Source organism: Leucopleurus acutus (assembly GCF_964270905.1).
Source record: "Leucopleurus acutus genome assembly, chromosome: 19".
In the NCBI taxonomy this organism is placed as follows: Eukaryota; Metazoa; Chordata; class Mammalia; order Artiodactyla; family Delphinidae; genus Leucopleurus; species Leucopleurus acutus.
In genome coordinates this window covers 16,025,511-16,042,632 of record NC_139161.1, presented here as the reverse complement: position 1 = coordinate 16,042,632, position 17,122 = coordinate 16,025,511, and the positions used below count along the sequence as shown (strand labels likewise).

The 17,122-nt window shown below is 38.5% G+C and overlaps 1 protein-coding gene across 3 annotated transcripts in view; it reads right to left on the bottom strand.

The window, feature by feature from the left end:
* The window catches only part of KANSL1 (KAT8 regulatory NSL complex subunit 1), a 169,476-nt gene that overhangs the window by 116,144 nt on the left and 36,210 nt on the right, over positions 1-17,122 (bottom strand). For all 3 annotated transcript variants that reach the window (XM_082861649.1, XM_082861648.1, XM_082861650.1), the window contains exon 2: positions 8,184-9,558. In XM_082861649.1, coding sequence (XP_082717775.1) covers positions 8,184-9,475 — 1,292 coding nt within the window. In that variant the 5' untranslated portion in view covers positions 9,476-9,558. The remainder of the gene's footprint in view (positions 1-8,183; positions 9,559-17,122) is intronic.

Here is a 17,122-nt window from a genome sequence, read left to right as displayed (position 1 = left end):
CTCTTTATATTTATTATATACTGAGCCCCTTGGTTCAAACAGATAGCATAATTTTCCCAGATACACAATGGAAAACAGGAAAAAAACAACGAACTTGTAGTTATGAAAGGAGATGCCTTAGGCACGAATTTCTGCCTACCTTGCAAAATACAGATGTCCCTGGGTATTCGAGGGGGACTGGTTCCAGACTCCCCTCCCCCCAATACCAAAATGCAGATGCTCAAGTCTGCAGATATAAAATAGGGTATTTGCATATAACCTATGCACATCATTCTGTATACTTTAAATCATCTCTAGATTACTTAAAATACTTTACAATGTGAATGCTAAATACATAGTTGCCAGTGAACTGAAATTCAAGTTCTGAATTCAAGTTTTGCTTTTTGGAAGTTTCTGGAATTCTCCCCCCCCCCAAAATATTTCTGATCTGCAGTTGGTTGAATCCACCAATGTGGAACCTGCAGATCCAGAGGGCTGACCGTAATCTAATCCATGTTGGTCTTTGCTCAGGGAGAGAGCAGAGAAACTAAAGTACTATATTCATTTGAAATACAATGTGACTCCAAGCTTTTCCTAGTAAAACAGTTTATTTTATCTTGCTGATGGAATCTAATAGGGTGCTCTGCAAATGACACTGAAACTTCTGGGTATGCCCAACAGCCAAAAATGTTTAAATGAAAATTAGTAAATATGGACCACATTCAGTAACATCCCCCATTGGCTCCTTCTTCATCCCAACAGATCCATCCAATCTAGTTACTCCTGTCAAAAATCTGAGAATTACCCATAATTCCTCTTCCCTCTCTCTCAACATCCCACTCATCGCATCCGATCAATCACAAGTCCTAGTCACCCTACCTCCAAAATACCCAGTTCCCTCACTCTTCCCTCCAAAGGCCAAGTCCCCACTCTCTTACACAGCTTACCACAGCAGCCTAAATGGTTTCCCAAAGTCCAAATCCACTCTACGCTTCATACAATAAGAGGGGTCTTTAAAAAATCCAATGATATATAAACTCTGTCAATGGTTTCACAATACAATTTTAAACTGGAGATGACCTACAAGCCCACCTACGTGACATAGCCTCTAGCAACCTCTCTGGCCTCATTTCTCACTACTCTCCTTACACTTTGCACTGTTCTTGAAAGCATCCAGCACCTCCCATTCCCAAGGCCTTAGCACATGCCGTTTCCTCTGTAACACACCTCCTCTCTTTTTCACCAACTCCTTCTCATCATTCAGGTCTCAACTTACATGTGACTTCTTCAAGATACTTGCTAGGACATCCCCACCCATCTTAATTAGATGTTCCTAATATGCACCCCCTTAGCACTCCGAACTTCGTTTCTGTGGCACCCACGCCACTATAAATATATCATTAACTATATGATTACTTGCTCAAATAATCTCTCTTTCTCACCTGTACTGCCCATGAGGGCAGGGCAGGGACTGTGTCTCTCTTATTCACCACTATCTACCCTTAGCACCTCAGCACAGAGTAGGCATTCAATACATCTAATAAGCGAATTAATTAATTCCAAAGTCTCCAATGTAAGGTTCTGAGGCCTCTCTGTAGAGGTCAACTCCTTCTCTGTTTACACAGGATTACTTGGAAGTCCATTTCCTGATTTTTAACAGTTGCTGGAACTTACAAGTAATACAGAAACCTTCATTTTTGAGACACTGGTAAAGAACTTGAACCCTCATATAAGGGTTATTTTGCAAGGTGTGTTCTTATAGTCACCCAAGCTTGAAACTTCAACCATCTATGATGATCCCTCCCTATTTTTCCCATACCGCCTTTGTTATTAATCCCATTAAATCTATTTCTGCACCACCTCTGGAATTTCCTCTTTTCCTTTTTACACTACATTTATTACACTTACCTATATTACTAGATCTCTAAAGTATTTCCACTCTAGCCACTAAAGCCCCATGCCTTTTAGTCTCTGTCCTCTGTCTTTGCTGTGCCTTTTTCCTGTACTGACCTACCTCATCAGGCCACAACCAAGACACCCTTCTACCAAAATCCTAGCCATCCTTCAAGACTCATTTCTAATATCCTTTCTTTCCAATTCCATCAACCAGCTGTGATCTCTTCCTATTTCATTTGCATCACCCAACATTTACCATATATTACTATATGCCAGGCACTGTTCTAAGTAGTCATCTTTACCTACCATGTCTCCAATACACATCAAAACTATAAACTTTTTGTGGATAGAAACTCAGTTTATTTACCTATGGCATCTCTCACGTCTTACACACTCACTCATAGGTACTTATATATGACCACTTTAAAAGTGTACAACTGACCCTTGAACAACATGGGTTTAAACTGTGCACATCCATTTAGACGCAGATTTCTTTCAACATTTAATACGATCTGTGGTTGGTTGAATTCATGGATACAGAGGGCCGTGGATGTTCAACTGCAGAGACGGTGGGCACCCCTAACCCCATTGTTGTTCAAGGGTCAACTGTACTTCACTCAAATTTTTTTTTTTTTTTTGCGGTACACGGGCCTCTCACTGCTGTGGCCTCTCCCGCCGCAGAGCACAGGCTCCAGACGCGCAGGCCCAGCGGCCACAGCTCACAGGCCCAGCCGCTCCGCGGCACGTGGGATCCTCCCGGACCGGGGCAAGTACCCGTGTCCCCTGCATCAGCAGGCGGACTCCCAACCACTGCGCCACCAGGGAAGCCCCTTCACTCAATTTTAAAGAATGAAAACACCAATCCCAAGGCAACAGAAAATATTTGGAGCAACTAGATCTGCAGCAAACGGGTAACCCCCAAATTCCTGCTGCCTAACTTCCTTCCTTCAGAATCATACAAGAAGCACCAAGAATAATTCTCACTACCTACATAACTTCTCAGAAAAAAAGCGGGGGGTGGGGGGTGGGGGGGAGAAGACGGAGAAGATACAGAAGCTCCTATTTCTGCCACTGGATGTCAATATGCAGGCTAGCAGAAAAAGAAAAAAAAACATAATCAAAGATGATTAGATTAAATTAGAACAAGATGTCTGACAAGTGAAAGTCTACTCAGCTCTGAAGTAACTTCTCTAAGAACATGATGGAATTATTCCCACATATGTATCACACCCAGTGAGATCCACAATAATCATTTTAATGGATTATGGGGCGGAAAGGGGACCTAAGGTAGTAAAAGAATCAAAGCTCTAAGTCACAAGTCAAGAAAGCCATTTTGTTTCGAGGTACACCAGTGACTTACAGGGAACTTTGCCTCAGACTCCCCAAATGCAAAAAAATGGTGCTGAGAATAGCTCCATCAATGTTAAAGACAGAGCTGTCACAATTCAAAGTAGTTTAAGCCCTAGAGATCAATTTCCTCATTTATATTAGAAAAAGTGGTAACATGATTAGCCCTATAGCTAGTCTGTAGCAAAGAAGGGTTAGATGTTAGGTTTCCAGCTAATAGACCTCTCACTCCATCATTCTGTGAAAGGACAAGGAATAGGAAAATAAGGACAAATCAAGTAGACTGCCACCTTTGGCAACATCATCTGTGAATACTTAATAAATTCAAGTATGAGCTATAACACAAAACATTCCACAGTAACTAAAAATCAACAAACACACTAGTCATTCATTATACCCTTAAGTCTTCATGAACAACTCCAAAAGGGTGAAATTCCCCAGAAACATATAAAAGTCACCGCAATCGAGACAATCAAAATTCAAATAACTTCTTTAGTGTCACTAAACTGAGCATCTAGTTTATTTTTACTCAACCCTGATCTGGAACAGACTTCAGGAGGCTATCAGACAAATAAAACATAGGTTAGAATAAATTTAAAAAAATAAAAACATGAAAATAAAACAAGAACAGGGAGAACAAAACGAAGCCAAGAATGAGGCTTAAAAAACAAGTACAACAGTAAGTCCTACAAATTTGGCTCTAAACTTCCAAAAAGCCAACAGTAAAATGGAGACCTAGTGAACAACACAAATTATAACAGCCAGGTAATAAAAACAGACTTAAAAGCTTAGGAAAAAATACAATTATTCTTGGTTGCATATCTTTGCCCTGAAGTCCTTATAAAGAAGGCATTGTGTAACATAAAGATGTATTTTACATATAAAACAACATATATTTCTGTAGTCACTAACAAAATGTTTTATGGAATTATTTTTATTCTAACCTTCAAGATAAGCCTATGGTAACAGTTTACAGAGTTTTTTGGTTTTTGTTTTTTTGTTTTTAAGGGAAAAGAGGTCTACAAACTATCCAGGTACTCAGAACACTGATGATCTAAGAATACATTTAAGAGAATAGCTGGAAAAGAATTTTTTCTTTACAGGTACTTACTATAAAAGTTTACAAGCACAAGAGTAAGAAAATGAAAACTAAATTCAGCAAAACTAGGTATAGGTCCAGGAATTCCTAACAAAATAGCAGAACGAAACTCTTAGAAATGAGAAGGAGGAATACAAAGAAAAACTAAAGTGAAGAAGAGAGTGTGGGCGCACAAGCACACACTCAACAGTTCTTGTTATAAACACGAGATAACTATCAATAAATGCTTCTATTCATACTTCTACAATTAAGAATTAAACACTGAGGTATTTATTGAAACATACAGCTTCCTTTCTAGTCCCTCGATCAAGAAGATGACGTTTTTAAAAAGAATGGTATAGCACAGGGAACTCTACTCAATGCTCTCTGGTGACCTAAATGAGAAGGAAATCCAAAAGAGGGGATACATCTATACGTAAAGCTGATTCACTTTGCTGTACAGTATAAACTAACACAATATTGTAAAGTAACTACACTCCAATCAAAAAAAAAAGCCAAAAAAAAAAGAATGAAATGCCATTTGCAGCAACATGGATGGACCTAGAGATTATCATACTAAGTTAAGTAAATCAGAAAAAGACAAATACCATATGATACCACTTACATGTGGAATCTAAAACGTGACCCAAATGAACTTATTTATGAAACAGAAACAGACTCACAGGCATAGAAAACAAACTTATGATTATCAAAGGGAAAAGGGGGTGGGAGAGGGATAAATTAGGAGTTTGCAATTAGCAGATACAAACTACTATATATAAAATAGATAAACAAGATCCTACTGTATAGCACAGCGAACTATATTCAATACCCTGTAATACACCATACGGAAAAATATATGAAAAAGAATATACGTAGATATATGTATAACTGAATCACTTTGGTGTTAACCAGAAATTAACAAAACATTGTAAATCAAAGTATTTATACTTCAAATAAAAAAAAAAATTTTTAAGATGATGTTTAAATTCCTGCTCATTCCACAGTGATGTTACTAAACAACGATATAGGTCAAACTCAATGTAGTGCAGATTTTCCAAAGTAGTAGTTACATGTACCAAGACAGGAAGACATACAAATATAACATTTTTGGATAATTTTCCAAAAAGAACTTAAAATAAAAAGGTATAACAGTTTTAAATTAAACATAAAATCAGTTAACCAAAAAAAAAAAAAACAAGGAAAAGGAAAGAACTTCTCTAAACATGTCTCATCCAGCAATATTAGAATTTACTAACTGTAAAATGATAAACACAAAATTCTCAACAACATATAAAACCAATCATTCTGCTACTGGTAGCATGTGCCTAGGATTTACAATGAATCATTGATTTTCCTCTTGGAACATAGGAAATAAGGAAAAACACACATGAATTCTTGGTGAAAGCTTGTAATTTTCAGAGAACCATCCACTTGTAATTTAACCAACATCATTTAAAAACAATTCAACAGTCTTCTCTACTAAATATTTTCATTATGGCTGCTCAGACTAAATCTACTGACTTTATCTCTGACAGTACTTCAGCAAAGGAGTGAAATACTAGACAGGCTACTGTAAGAGGTAAAAAGTTGAAATTCACCAGCTGGGTCAAGCTCCTGAAGAGTTAACTAACTTCTTATTCCAGGACTCAAGAATTATAAATCTGGTTATAAGATTTGGGAGGGACTATTAAATCACAAAGAAAAGGCTTCTCAGCATCCAGAGAACCTCCCGGGTTTTTTTCTTTTTTAATCAAAGCAATGCGTCCACTCTCACTGGCCAATTGCTGAAAATCTTTAAAATACTCAGAAGGTCAACAAACACCTGGCTAAATACTAGCCTTAGGAGTCAATCGGGTAACCTTGCTTAACAAGAACTTAAAAGTATTTACACCTTACTGGTGGTTTTGTCAATAAGTTCATATATATCATAATATGCAAAAAGTACATTTATTTGACAGTACTTTTAGTGTCCAAATTGTCCTTACTTTAATATGATCTGAAGATGGAAACTCAACTTTTTAAAGCATTATTTAGTTGATTTCATTGTAAGAGGATTAAACTGATCCCAAAAAGTTTCCTAAAATGATCCCTCAGTTGTCCTTATAATTCACACCCTATCAATCAACAAACCGTTATGTGAGAAGAAGCGAAACGAAGTGAAATGGACTAAGAGGTCTTTTCAAATCACTAGACTTACCCCATGAAATAAAAAAAGTTCTCTCTTAGGTATTTTGATTTCACCGGGTTGGAACAGTTACCCACAACATTACCAAAACTCAGAAATGTTTCCAATACAATGTATCCTGAAAAGATTACGCTTATAGAGTCTAGGGGTTTTTCTTCATCAAATACACAAAATAAGTACAGGAAACTTAAAATGTTTCAACTACAGTATGTTACACAAAATTACTTTTAAACACAAAATATTCAACTGTTAACCAAGATTTCTTAAAACAGTGGTTTACGCAGCAAAGTCAGTGGGGATAATGCCACAAATACTGGCAAGCTGATTTAAGCTACTAATCCATTTAAGGAACGGTAACTATGTTACAGCAGTAGCAAGGCTCTGAAATTTATTTGCTTTAGACCTGAATATAGAAATGGACTCTTGAGCACAGTAAACTAACAAATGGTAATGGAACTTGGTCTATGAGGAAAAAATACAGCAAAATTATCCAGATTTTTTCACTCAAAATAGAAACAAAAAACAAAATTTCATACTCGGATACAGTGTTATCCATGTGAATAACATAAACAAAACTGAAAAAAAAAAAAGGAAATTTACTTATGCTTAAAAGCATAGCTGTCTCAACGAATTCTCCAGTGAAAACCTTAGTCACCTTTTTATTTCAGGCAAGGGAAAGCCAATTATTCCAACATATCCACCTATTTCAGCCTTCTCTAGTAATCCAACCTTTACAACATCCCTACCCAAAAAGGAAATGAAAGAGGATCTACTAGTCAACTCCCCTGCCCTTGTTTTCCAACTACTCTGTTTACTCTCTCATAAGTCTCGATAAATGTACATTGATCTATCTTTAAGGAGATATATTTTACTTCCTTATCTGTCAGGAGCAGAATGCAGGGTCAGGAGGGAAAAACAAGAGTAAAACACCTCTGGCTCAACCAGGTCCATCTAAAGTGCCACACAAAGCTTATGAATAATTTTCCTCAAACCAACAGATTTTGAAAATCCAGTACAAATTTATCCCAAATATGTCAATACATTTTACTTAACTGAGAGAAAATAAAATCCAAATCTGATAAAGATGGTTTCTTTTAGGGAGAGAATGAGGTTGTGAAAGCAGACTGTGCTTGGAGGCAACCTATAAAATATTCTGAAGCATTTTCTGATTATTAGTCCTTAAAACATACGGAAATCTCAAGTGTTAAAATTAAAGACTGGGTACGTTCTCTGCTGAAAGCTCATTTAGAAGCAACTATAAATTCCAGCAAACTTAACTAGGTCAACTAAACTTTTGGCCCCACTTACTAGAAACAACAAAATGTGAAGTCAAGCCTTATAAACTTACAAAACTATCCTACATATAGTTTCAAAAGAAACCTAATTATTCACTCTGAAAGGATGGGTACACTTTTACAAATTGGAAGTCTTCCAGTTTTTTCTTAGTAAGATTTCAATGGGAAATTAACAGCTTTTACCCTACAGCAACACAAACGCTGTACCAAATATACCTTCCATTTCTTCACTAGCAGGTATACATGCATCCACCTACCTAAAATTAGGAAAAAGACAAACGAAAGAAATCTAGGCACCTATATACAAAGAAGCCCATTCTTCCCATGATGGGAATTCACCAACTCTTTCTCTCTTGTCCAAACATTTCCCAAGAATGACATTATGCATGATTCTACTCACAGGGGTAAGTGGCGCTGCTCAGGATCAGCTCTGGTCAGTTCTTCTTCTTCAATATCAGACTCTCCCCCTGAACTACTGTCAGTGACGTCTGAATCAAATGCTCGTTCACTGCACCTCAAGTTAGCTATACCACTGGCTGTAAATCTGTCCAATTCTTCTGAGATCGAATCACTTTTCAGGAAGTTGCTAAGTCCCTCTGAAGTGGCGGTCTCACTGGCAGCTTTTCTCAATGCAGCTTCAGCCTTTCGAGTTAGCATCAACTGGCTCCGGGGCTTCAAGGATTCCAAGTTTGGCAGTTTGCTCAAGGTTTTCTCTAAAAATCCACCCAGCTGATGCTGTATATGCCTCTCCACCTGCTTGGCTTGCACAACCTGTAAGCGCTTCTGTAACCTGCGGGCACGGCTCTCAATATCAGCCTGCCGCCGTAGTAAAGCTGTTATCCTTGTGTCGGAATCTAAAGCACTGAAAAGAATGGAAGACAGGGGAGACTTTTTACCCTCTAATTTGACACCCCCCAAGTTAGAACTGGAGTCTGTGTCAGGTGATAACCTACTGCTTCCTTGAAGTGCCGGCGGCTGTTCCATGGAATTTACAGAAGATTTGTTTGCAGTGCTATTATTGCTAAATATCGTTGTGTGTTCTATATCAAGGCTTCTATGTGGAAGAGTGCAATTGGTCATACCCCCTTTCAAGTCCCCAGATTCAGATGCCACCACTTCACCCCCCTGAAGAGAAGATGACGTGAGAGCTCGTTTTCCCCCATTAAGGGGACTGGAATTGTCGTGATCAGAATGTGTTGAACTTTTAGTCAATTTCTTCGCCAACCCATTTACAGGTGCTTGTGGCAGAGCTGTCTGACCACTTGTATTCATGGTTCTAAGATTTTCTAAGGAAAACTCCAAAACTGGCTGTCTCCCCAACAGCTCAGCTCGGAGTTCATAGGACTGAGATAAGAGAGGATGAGATTTAAGTACTGTCTGCTTGCTGAAGACACCTTGCAATTTCAACGATTCCTTTGAGGGAACAGATGTTACATCGGAGCAAAGATAAGATGCCACCAGTGGTTGCAGCTTTCCCAAGTCTTCCTTGTTAGGATTATTTCGGAAGTCTAGACTGGGGTCCTCTGCAGCAATGGCTTTTCTTTTGGTTCCGTTGGCAGCAATAAGGATGTTGGCGTTGCCGTTATTTTCGGCACTGCCAGGGGACAAAGTGGAGGATGGGGGAGCCAGTTTGAACCGGATATGGTGTGCTTCAGCTGCTGCGTCAGTGAGAGCGGGCGCCATCGCAGCCATTCAGCACAGAGAGACAGGAAGTCCAGCCTCTCCCGGTGCCGAGGCCAGCTCCACAGCCCCTTACCGCCTCCCCAGAGAACAGACTAGAAGAGAAAGAAGAAAAGGAAGTTAGAAATACAAGCACGTTAGAAAACAACACACATGTTTTTAATACAAACATTACTTGAGGCTGTTAACCAAACTCTGCCTCCAGAAGAAAAACACTCAAACCAAAAGGGGAGATGTGTTGGGGCAGGGCCACAATCCCTGCACAAGAGAAAGAATTCCATCCTTTTTTGTCACTTGTTACCATAAATTGAAAGAAGCCACAGACTGTTAAAGTTAAATCATCTGCATCTAAAAAATATCTTTAAAACTTCTTGAAATTAGTGAATTTAAAGCAAATGTATCAAACTAAGCACCCAGTAATTAAACAGAAAAGAATTAGTAAGGAACTCCTCATCCCTACCAAAGTTTCTATGCCAATTGTCACAGGTCTGTACATTTTTCTGGCCAAAGGATCCAATGTTCGTCAGCTTCCCACTTCTCTGCAAGACAGATTATACTAAAAGCTTAACTGTATCACACCTGTGTTACCAGTTCACTTCATCAATTTTCTTTTCTTTTGCTGTCCTCAGTATGGCCCACCTCTCAAATTAACTGCCCAACTGATGTGTCTCTTTCCTTTACCCGAAAGCTTCTTGAAAAAATAGTTATAGGGCTTCCCTGGTGGCGCAGTGGTTGAGAGTCCGCCTGCCGATGCAGGGGACATAGGTTCGTGCCCCGGTCCGGGAGGATCTCACATGCCGCGGGGCGGCTGGGCCCGTGAGCCATGGCCGCTGAGCCTGCGCGTCCGGAGCCTGTGCTCCTCAACGGGAGAGGCCACAACAGTGAGAGGCCCGCGTACAGCAAAAAAAAAAAAGTTATAAATAGCTGCCTCTGCACTTCTCACTCTTCTATAATCTGGCTTCTACCCCTACTGCTCTGGCAAAGGTCACCAGTAATCTCATCATCAAATCCAATGCTCAAGCCTCAATCCGCATTCTATCTGACTTCTCTGAAGCCTTAGGTAGTGCTGACCACCCCACTCTTCTTGAAATTCTCCTTTCCAAACGCCCTTGACAACAAGGTCCATTCTTCTGCCCTCTTCTCTCTCAACTCACTTCCTTGGCAACAACCACTATAGCAACATGGTAAGGCCTCCTAGCACTCAGAAAAACATGCTCAGCTGCACTACTCAACATCCCCACCTCTATGTTCCTCAAGCCCCCTGAAACTCAAAACTGACTTTCTTTTTACTCCTTACCCATTTCTATTATCTCAGGTAATGGTATTGCTTTCATTTAGTAACCCAAGCTAAAAACCTCAGCCATTTGCCACTTCTTTATCCCCTTTGATTTATCTGGTCTGAGAGTAAAAGGAAATCTATGCAAAGAACTAAGCCAGCTGTTCCTAAAGTGTGGCCTATGGACTTCTTGAGAACTCGAAGACCATTTCAGAGGTCCACAAGATCAAAGCATTTTCGTAATAATATTAAACGTTATTTGCCTTTTTTCATAGTGCTGACATTCGCAGTAAGGGTGCAAAAACAAGTCTGAGCAAAACTACTGGTACCTTTGCACAATTCAGGGCAAAGGCACCAAACTACTAATAACCACTAGTCACTGTATTCTCTATGCATTTAAAAATAAATCAATAAATAGGTTAGTACCACTGACCTTTGATGTCCTTGGTGAAAATATGAAAATAATGAACTTTATAAAATCTCCACTCGAGTCTTCAGTGTGTGTGTATATATATATAGGTATACAAATATTCTGTGCAATGAAAGGGAAAGTAGACATAAAGCACTTCTGCTGCTTTAAGAAATCTGAGAAAAAGCACTAGTACAACTGAGTTACAAGCTGAACTAGAAGCTTCCCTTCACAGAACACTATTTTTACTTGGCAGAACAACTGACAAACTATGATTATTCAGACTTGAATAGTTAGCAGACATTTTGTTGAAAATGAACAAAGTGAACCTGTCACTTCAAGGAAATCCAATGATGATGTTTGTTGCCAATGAGAAAATCTGAGTTTTCAAGCAATAATAAGTATTTTGAAAACGTGTATCCACCACCATGAGCTTGAATATTTCCCCAATACTGAAGTCTTGATTAAGTAGACTACTGCTGATATTAGTGAATGAGAATTTGATACCACATAATGAAATGTGTCAACCTTTGGAAGATCTGCATAACTCAGTGAATGACCAAATGACCAAGATCGTTAGAAACGAGTGCATGGGTAAAGTAAGTGCAAGACAAGCCAATGGATTAATGTGACAGAGTATGAAAAACTCACTGAAACAGCTTTAGATTCCATAGTGCAGCTAACCTTTATGAAACTACTACTTGCCAAGTTTGAGTACAGTATCAAAGGATAGCCACACTTTAAAAGGCTATTTAAATACTCCTCTCTTTTCCAAACTACACATCTGTACAAGGTCAGATTTTCTTTATATAATTCCAAAACAACATATCACAATAGAATGAATGCAGAAGCAGATAGGAGAACCCAGCTGTTTTCTATTAAGCCAGACATAAGGAAGATTTGCAAAACTGGAAAATAATGCTATTCACACTTAATATTTTTTTTGTTCTGGTAAAAAGTTATTTTCATAATATGTAATAGGTTTGTTATTTTTAAATGAATTCGTAATTTTTTTTTTTTTTTTAATTTGGCCACACTGCGTGGTTTGTGGGATCTTAGTTCCCCAACCAGGGACTGAACCTGCGCCCTCGGCAGTAAAAGCGCGGAGTCCTACCCACTGGACCACCAGGGAGTTCCCCGTAAATAATTATTCTTTGAATTTCTCAAAGTTTCTAATCAACTACTGATAATAACCCATAAAAGTTCTCTGTGGTTTTCAACATTTTTTAAAAGTGAAAAGAGGCCTTGGGACCAAAAAGTTTATGAATCACTGAACTAAACGCAACCTCCTCCTCCATCAAAAAAAAAAAAAAATGACAGCAACTTCCAATTTGGTCAAACATTTTATCTTTAGATAACAATCAACATAGGACGGTAAGTCCTGTAGTACTACACTAAGATTCTTCATAGTATGGCAATTCAAATCGTTAGTATCGAAATATTTAAGTAAATGACTGAGAAAACATCCGTACAAATACCAATACACTTATAGGTCAAATTTGACTAGTGCTCTATGTAATTGCCAAAATTTTCTCACTCTAAGCTTATAATAACTTTAACAAACATCCTATATTCATTAAACTAGATCTTCTGGGGATTACAGAGTTTTATCCTCATGGACTTTCTAGCATATGGCATTCTGTGTGACTAACTGTTCTACGTCCACTTTTCCTATTTCTGATTTTAAATTTAAAAATAATTCCTAATGTAATAAAAAATAGTTATGTTACACTGGCTGAATTGACAGATGAACCAATGTAAGTTCTTTATTCAAAATACCTCAAGTCAATTTTATAAAAGGCATTTTCTCCCATAAACAAAAATCACTATCTGATCTTTCCCATCAACTCAATATCCTCTTTCGCACTGATATCAATATACAGTTGATACTGGCAATGCAAGGAGGCACATTATCAGTGCCAGATGATTAATACACCATATGAGAGTAGATGTAGCCTACTACCCCAAAGCACTACAGTTAAGTCTCAGAAATAGCAGGAAACAGCCTCCCTCTGGGGACTCAAGCAAGGGCACAGATGTTACACAGCTTCCACAAAACTTACCGACGAAAACTCATGTTCACACAGTTCAGGTAAAAAGAGGGGTGTAATTAACTTCACACCACAGAGGTACTTAAGCAGTAAACATAACAAAGTTATTTCAGAATTATTCAGTTCTTAAAAATTCACAACTTAAAGAAAAACCTGCTGACTCAAATCCCATCTGTTTCAAGATTTCTCTGACCCTCCGCAAGCAGTCCGAGAACTTGACATTAATCACATACACCTCAAAAGCGAATTTATTTTGCTTACACTCCGTCCTTGGTCTCAATATCCCCATAGGATGCATTGCAAAGAGTAGTTACTAAAACAATTGTCTCAATAAATAGGGAAGGGGAAAAGTGAAGTCTTCAGAAGAAATTCCATTCCTAACTCCTAAATCTTTATCTTTCTATACCAAAACTGCTGTTAAAAATATACATATTAAAAACTACACCCCTCTCCCTTCATTGACTTGAAACACTGTGCTGAGATGCAATATTACTCCCAAAGACATTCACAGATAAGGGGAGCCGGTCCAGGTTCACATCCTGGCTCCACCTGTATTTAAATTATTTAACTATTCTGTTCCCTCAATTTCCTCATCTGCAAGAAACAGAGCTGACCTCAGAAGGCTGCTGTGATGATTAAACAGAATACTTTCAATTACTTAACCTAGTGCCTGGCACAAGCACCCATTATTTGCATTGTTATTATAACCTATAGACAAAAAGCAAATATTACTGAAACGAAAAAATGAGATGAAAAAAAAGGTGTTAAAAAATAAAACACATACTATGACCTCATTTCTCTTTTAAAATGTAGGTGATAAGATTCTTTTGTCTTTTATTTTCTGGCTTATGTAATGTTTCCACCATAAACATGTATTGCTTATATAATAAAAGGGAAGCAAGCAAAAATAATGCAAATTCTTAAAGATCCAAAAAATGTGAATAAGGCAAAATATCACAATAACTTTCTTAAATTTAACATAATGAGCAAAATGTTGATTGAAACGATTCCCATCCCACTTGAATCCCAAAAAACATCACTACTCAACAATTCAGAGCAGAGAAAAACTGTCAGACTTAAGCAGTTTTACAAAAACAGTTTACGATAAATCATCTTTCTCCAAAGAATACAAAGCATTAAAAGCTATAATTACTTACTAATCCTCATAACAACCTGGGTGGTAGGTTTCGGGCTGGGATTATAATTTCCAATTCACTGGTGGGGACAGATAGTAAAGTTATATGGTACATTCAGAATAAAGGAACCTTAAAATATTCCAACTTTTTAGTTCATCTAATAAACCACAATCTGACAAAAAAAAAAAAAAGATGGAGCTAATGTACCTGCTGTCACTGACATAAATTAAGATTCAGCAGTAAGCTTGAAGAGACAAAAACAAGGGCTATCTTATCAAAGTCCTTTAAAAGGCTATAAAAGTTTGGGCTAGGTAATAACAGTTTCCTTCCCAGTTCCAAGGAAGCATTTTGGAGACTGGAAGATGTCAAATGGGTTCAGCAGGCAAACACATTTAGGAGAAACTTCCTTGATGAAGATTCACAACACACTTCATTATACTGAATACTCAAATATTTGCAGCTTTAACAAATAAACATCTTTTTTCCATTACACCTATCAATATCTTGCAGAACACTGTTCTGAGGGATACAAGTTAGAATAAAGTCCAAATATGCGACCTCTAGGGTCCCTTCCTGTGCTTATGATTCTATTATTATAAACTGCAATACAGATTCAAGAACAAACTTCCACCTAACACAAGCAGCACTGGGAAGCCGAAGTACACCCCTAGGACAGAGCTCCTCAACATCAGCACTACTGACTTGTGCCAAATTATTTTTCGTTGTGGAGGAAGGGGATCTCTCCTGTGCACTGCAGGCAGTTTAGCAACATCCCTGGCCTCTACACGCACTAGATGCCAGCAGCACTCTCCTCTCCTATAAATTATGACAACCAAAAATGCCTCCAGAAATGACAAATGTCTCCCAGGGGGCAAAATCACAACCCCCAATTGAGAACCACTGTCTAGAGATAGATTATCTCTATAGCTACAGATGTCTGTACATGTATATATATATTTCTGTATATACAGATTTCCAGAAAGCACACATATCTGGCTGCTTCAAATAGTGCAAGTCAAAACTAACTCCACACCTGCAAGTGAGAACCACGCCTTATTCCTTGTAAATTCCCAAGACAGGACTCCAGTTACACAAGAATAAACTGGCAGCATCCACCTTGCAAAAATGTTAAGCTGCCGGGACCCAAAGGGAAGTGTTTGGCCATTTGGGTGGCCAACAACCGCACTTTCACTGAAAACAGAAGCAAAAATCAAATGGGAGACAAGAAGCTTGCCCATAATGTGGCTTCTACTAACCTCTTCCCACCATCACCTCATTACTCTGCACAAAACAAAGAAAGAAACAGGCAGAGGAAGGATGGTTAGGGAAGTGTCTGTGAAGTTATCAAAATTTCAGCTGAAACCTGAAAATTAGCTAAAATTTCATTATGTAGAAGGCTGGGGTAAAAGAAGGGTAATGTGGCATTCTAGTGAGAGGAAAAGGCACGGGAAAAGGCAAAACTGTGGGAAAACATAGGATATCCTGGAGGGTGAAAGAAATAATCAATTTGCTTGAAATATAAAGCATATTGTAACAGAGAAACACTATAGAAATAGGTGAAAAGGAAGTTTGAAGCCAGATCATTAATGGACAACCTTCAATAGCCAGCCTTTACTCAGACTTAAAGGCAGCAGAAAGTTATTAAAGGTTTTTCAAATGGGGAGTGACACATGAGAACTGTGCTTCAGAGAGACCAGTTGGGTAAGACATTAAAAGAAAGTAAAAAGTCAAAGACCAATGAAGAAGCTACTGCAATAATCCAGATAGGATGCAACAAGAATCTCAACCAAGGTGTTCACCACAGTGGAATGGTCGAAGTCTCCTCCAGGCTTTGGAAGGGCCCAAAGTCTGCAGAAGGGCCAAATAAGTGACATAAACCGAAAAGGTAAAGGCTCTTAAGAGAGAAGGCTATCTTTTCCTTCATAATTTCAGCTCCTTTATGATAAAAATCTCTCATTTATTTCTCATAAAGCTGTACAGGTGGCAGGGGGGCTGTTCAGTTTTGGGGTATCCTCTCCTTTCCTAACAGTGCCAACCCAAACCCAGCCCGCATCTGCATGAGCTCACATCTAAATTATCGTAACAGCTTCCTGACTGATGCCTCAGTCCTCTAATCCATTCCGCAATCCATTCTTTTTATCGCCTCTCTTCTCTACTCTAGAATAACTCCTAGTACCTTTCTCATGAGTCCAAATTCTCTGAGATGAAACTTAAAACAATATCAAAGCAAGTGCATCAGTTGGCTTAGACCTAGAACTCCCTACCCCCAGATTCAACTCCATAATCTTTGCCTATGCTGCTGCCTCTACGTGGAAGGTTCAAAGCAAGTGCATCAGGTGGCTTAGACCTAGAACTCCCTGCCCCCAGATTCAACTCCATAATCTTTGCCTATGCTGCTGCCTCTACCTGGAAGGTCCTTCTACCCTTTAAGCCCAAAACTTAATCCTTCAATACACAGCATCTCCACAACAACTTTTCCAGACTATTCAGATTCACATCACTTTCTTCCTGCTTAAATTGTACAACGCACTTAAAGCCATCACTCAATTAAAATCATCTGAATGTTCCCTAGTTGTCAATTTATTAATATTAATTTATTCTATTTCCGAGACAGGGGAAGTTCCTTAACATCCCTCTTTGCATGCTCACTAACCTTATCTAGTTAGGGCTTGGTACATAGTAAGCCTTGTGAGTACTTACTGACAGGGCTAGAGTAGTCAAAACAGACCTAGAGGTAGGCTTTCACGTATAAGATTGTGCTAAGCAGAGAAAGATGAGGAAATTCTA